Source organism: Parasteatoda tepidariorum, chromosome 6 (genome assembly GCF_043381705.1).
Source record: "Parasteatoda tepidariorum isolate YZ-2023 chromosome 6, CAS_Ptep_4.0, whole genome shotgun sequence".
Taxonomy (NCBI): Eukaryota; Metazoa; Arthropoda; class Arachnida; order Araneae; family Theridiidae; genus Parasteatoda; species Parasteatoda tepidariorum.
This window is the reverse complement of record NC_092209.1, coordinates 37,966,451-37,971,321: the sequence shown is the minus strand read 5'-3', so window position 1 is coordinate 37,971,321 and position 4,871 is coordinate 37,966,451. Positions and strand designations below refer to the sequence as shown.

At 28.6% G+C, this 4,871-nt stretch overlaps 1 protein-coding gene across 1 annotated transcript; it reads left to right on the top strand.

Moving 5' to 3' along the window:
* The first annotated feature begins 604 nt into the window (after positions 1–604).
* LOC107457246 (SH2/SH3 adapter protein dreadlocks) lies at positions 605–3,332 on the top strand. Its single transcript, XM_043046167.2, has one exon. It carries the CDS (start codon positions 1,091–1,093, stop codon positions 2,384–2,386), a length of 1,296 nt encoding a protein of 431 aa, XP_042902101.1. The 5' UTR covers positions 605–1,090; the 3' UTR covers positions 2,387–3,332.
* Positions 3,333–4,871: the final 1,539 nt, after the last annotated feature.

The window sequence follows — 4,871 nt, the reverse complement described above, 5'->3', positions numbered from 1 at the left end:
GAACTTAAGAGAGAAAATAATAAATATAAAATACATTTATTACCAAAACTTCATCATATAGATGGATATTAAGATAAACTATTTTAAAGACGCTTATTCTAAATGAATTTATACTTAATATTAGTTTTTAATTATTATTATTATCTTGACAGTTTTCTTGCTATTATTTAAATGAGTTCATGTAAAAAAATTAATATCCTTAAATGAAACCTAAATAGTTATTCAGCTTAAATTTTTTAAAATTTATGAAATGTTTTTTAATTATATTTAGTTATAATTTATAATAATAAATTATGATTAGATGCAATAATTTATAATGATTAATATTATTTTTAAACAATTATTATTTAAATGAATAATAAAAAATACGAAAAACAAATTATAGTAACGAAGCAAATACTCTTGATGTTTAATATTTTAATCATATATTTAAAAAGTACTACAAATAAAAAATAAAGACGAATTTTAATTTTTGAAATCTGGAATTATGCATCTATGCTATGACACTGCCTTGATCTCGAAATATTGCTTCTGTTTTTTATAAATTTTAGTTTTTCTTTAACATTTTAATTATTTTTATAATTTTAAAATTTAAATTATTTCTTTTTTTTTTTTTTCTTTTCTAATTTTATTTTTCTTTCAGGTTGTAACAAAATAAAATTTTTTTCGAGTTTTTCTTTCAACGTTGTTACTGCTTAAAAAATTTACTGAAATAAATTTGAAAAAAAAAAAAAAATTTAAAATACATTGAGTGAAATTGATAAAGCAGTATGAATATTATGAATCACGAAACTGTTTCATTAAATATTATTCCTTCCTGACATCTTACTAATGCCTAATTTTGAAGAAGATTATGCGTACAGTTGCAAAAAAATAATAATAATAATAATTCTAGAAATAAAAATAAGTCTAACTCAATTTTAAAAAGTAAAATTGCGCAGCTTCAGTATTGTTTATGACTCACATCACCTTATATATTATTAAACAATTCGATCATTTATTCTTTTCCTCGTTAGATGGCGGTACCTCCTTGCGCGTCTTGATACTCTTCTCTTCATGGTTTTCAATGTAAACAACTAACTACAAAACAATGGCAGAGACATATGTAATTGCTAAATATGATTATAAAGCACAAAGTAATCAAGAATTAAATATCATGAAAAATGAGCGTCTTGTTCTATTGGATGACAGTAAGCATTGGTGGAAAGTTCAGAATACTCGAAACCAAGCCGGCTTCGTTCCGTCGAACTACGTCGAGAAGGAGAAACCTTCCATGTTTGATAGCATAACCAAGCGTATATTTAGTAAGAAAAGTGAACCCAAAATTGCTCCTCCGTCTTCATCAAGAATAGCTGCTGCCAAGGAAGCCGAAGCAAAAGGTATATCTCCTCGAGTTGCAACTCCTGCTGATAAAATATGCTTGAATACGACGGCAATCGTCAAATATACCTACGAAGCTCAAAAAGCCGATGAAATCTCTCTGGTCAAAGGTACAAGAGTTGTGGTCATGGAAAAATCTGGTGATGGTTGGTGGAAAGGTGAAAGCTGTGACGCCCAAATCGGATGGTTTCCGTCTAATTATGTGCAAGAAGAACCTAGAGACGCGTCCAATGTGGCCGGTGTTTCGACTCCTAGCAAGAAACTATCGGTCACCTATCAAAACATTCCATCAAATGAAGGTGAACATTTGCCAGAAATATCTCGTAATTTGCAACCAGAAGGTGAACCTGCTACAGTTACATATCAAAACGTTCTTCAAGGTAATGATTTTGTTATTACTCTCTATCCGTTTAGTTCCCAAAGCGACGAAGAACTTAGTTTCCAGAAAGGTGACCAACTTGAGATAGTGGAACGGCCATCTAACGATCCAGATTGGTGGAGGGCACGCAATAATATTGGACAGATCGGCCTGGTTCCTAAAAATTACCTGCAGATTGTGTCTCCTGGTCGAGCTGATACTGCTCCACCAAAACCAGATGAAGCGTCTGTCAATGGTGCTCAACATGAACACCCCAAGCCTGTATTAGGAGCTTGCGGTGGTTCTCCAATGGTGAAACAACGTAACAAAGGTAACAGCGACAGGCCATGGTATATTGGAAGTATTACTCGAAGCGATTGCGACAGAATGCTGAATGATTTTGCAGAAGATGGCGATTTTGTAATAAGAGACAGTGAAACCATTGTTGGTGATTACTCTGTGTCTTTAAAGGCTCCAAAACGAAATAAACATTTTCGTGTTTATATGGAAGACGGTGTGTATTGCATAGGTCAGCGACGGTTTAATTCTTTAGATGAACTGGTTGAGTACTATAAAAGAGCTCCCATATATACTGGTCCAGATGGGGAAAAACTCTATTTAATCAAAGCATTTAGAAAAGTCATTTGAGTATTTCCTCTCCTTTATTTATTTTTATACAATTTTAAACTTAATGCTCTCATTTGCATTTTTGAGAAATAAGTGTGATAATTTAGATTTTAGTGTGTGCCAAATTTTTATAATTCTATTTATTTTATTTTCTCATCTATTGAGTTTAACAAGTGTGATATTTTTTTAGTTTATTTTTCTACCCAATAACTTGATTTTTGCATTTTTTATGAACATTTTAAGTGAAAAAGAACTTCAACTGTGAAAAGGAACTAAACATGGTAAATTAGTGATAGATTTCCTAATGTTGTTTGCTGAAGTTGAATATCAAAGTATATTTTATTTGCATGCATTTCTAGTTGCAAATTATTGAAGCTTTTCTAAAGTTTAAAGTAGCTTATTGGTATTTATTTTTAAAATTTTTGTTTGAATTTTAAAAAAGTCAGCATATACATGAAATTATACTTAATACCACTTCAACATGCTATTACCAAAGTCAACCTATCGAATGTATATAACATTCCAATATATAAACATTCCAAAAAAATAGACAAAATTACTTTGTCATTGTACTTAGATAAAACTTAGATGTGTTAAACACATGGAAGTAGCTTAATACTGGATAAAGGAAAAAAGCATGTTAATTAAAGGAAAAAAGCATGCTCTTAATTTAAACTTGAATTTAGTATTATGATAATTTTTATAGTATCAGCTATTTTCTCATATAACTTTTATATGGTGATTTAACTTTTTAAATCATGTAATTAATTTGACATTTCAGACAATGTAGTTAATCCAATTAAAATTAAGGAAAATTTAGGATAATTCTAATATTTGTTCAAATATACTAAAAGAGAAATTGAAGTAATAGTTCCAAATTAAGACATTTATAGTACACCTGCTGCCATCTATGTGCGATATTTATTACTGATTTGCGTAATAAACATCTTATTAAAATTATAAAAAAGAACAATCCTATTTTATGTAATGTCAATAATTTACTTCTAAATTAAATTTAGAATGAAAAAATTTTTAAAAATGTATTTCCTAAACTTTCAAATTATAGTAACTTGAATGAAATATTTTATAATTTATTATAAAATATAAGTATTATATATGTAAGTAATTTAAATATTTTATTGAGAATTATTCTTATAATTCTCAATAAAACAAATAATATAATTTTAGTTATTTACTGATACAAAAATAACCGCTTTAATATACTAGAAACAAACATTTAAGAAATTTAATTAAGATTTTACTTTTTTTGATGAAATTTTCACTTTTATTTCATTTCATTAATTTTAATTTTTAGTGATGAAATTTTCACAATGTATCAATACATTGTGAAAATAAAATAAATATTTTATCTCAATAACCTAAGGGAACTAAAAAATTAGACTTGCAATTTTAAATTTATGATTTATTTATAATCAGGAGTCTGTCAGGGCAAATTTACTACCGTTTAGCAGTACCTTCACAAATACAACTTAAGGAAAAACGCTAATTTCGCAAATTCAATTTTAGGAAAAACGGTAGTTACACAAAATACTTTTTCTTAAAATTTTATTTTTTTATCCCTTAAGAAACGATAAATCCATATTTTTTCCGTATCTTTGTTTTGATTTTTTAATAAAATTTTTAATTTTTCACAAATTATGTCTAAATTTTCACAAAATCGGTACCTCTCAGAAAAACCTAGACCAGAGGTCGCCAAAGTGGTCTATATAGACCCCAGGGGTCTATTTAACATAAGCCGGGGTCGATCTGAGCCAGGGGGTCGATCCGAACCGGAAGGGTCGATTGGTCGAAGGATAATCAGTATTTTTCAGATATGTGACAATAAGAAATAAAAGAAGAAGACTTGGAAATGTATACAGGTAATCTTCAAAAATTGAGCGACAATTTTAAACTGCGTCTTGTTGATTTGGAAAACATTGACATCCCTGATTGGATTATTGTGCCATTTTCTGCTCAAATTGAAGACGTGGACATCAGCCTACAAGATGAGCTTGCTGAATTGTTATGGGGATTTGAAGCAAAGACGCTTTTTAAAAAATTAACAATAAGCAAATTTTGGGCAAATATAAATATAATGCAAAAATATGTAAGACTTTACGAAATAGCTCAGCCATTTATGATAGCATTTCCAAGTTCCTATATGGTTGAAGCCGGTTTCAGTCACGTAAATTCAATCTTAACTAAGAACAGAAATAAATTAAATGTGGAGTTTCGAGGGCATTTAAGATTAAAATTGACCAATTTTGAACCCAATATAACGAACCTTGCTGAAAAAAACACCAGGCACACCCATGTCATTTATTAAGAAGCAATAAGTCCGTTGTTACTTTACTTTTTATTTCTGCTTACTTATAATTACTTATTATTTCATAAATATTAAGGTATTTATATTTCAACATTAATATATTTTTCATGAAACTATTGTTACACTATGTACTATTACTTTAATAAATGTTCAAAATCATAAAATAAATATACAAACACA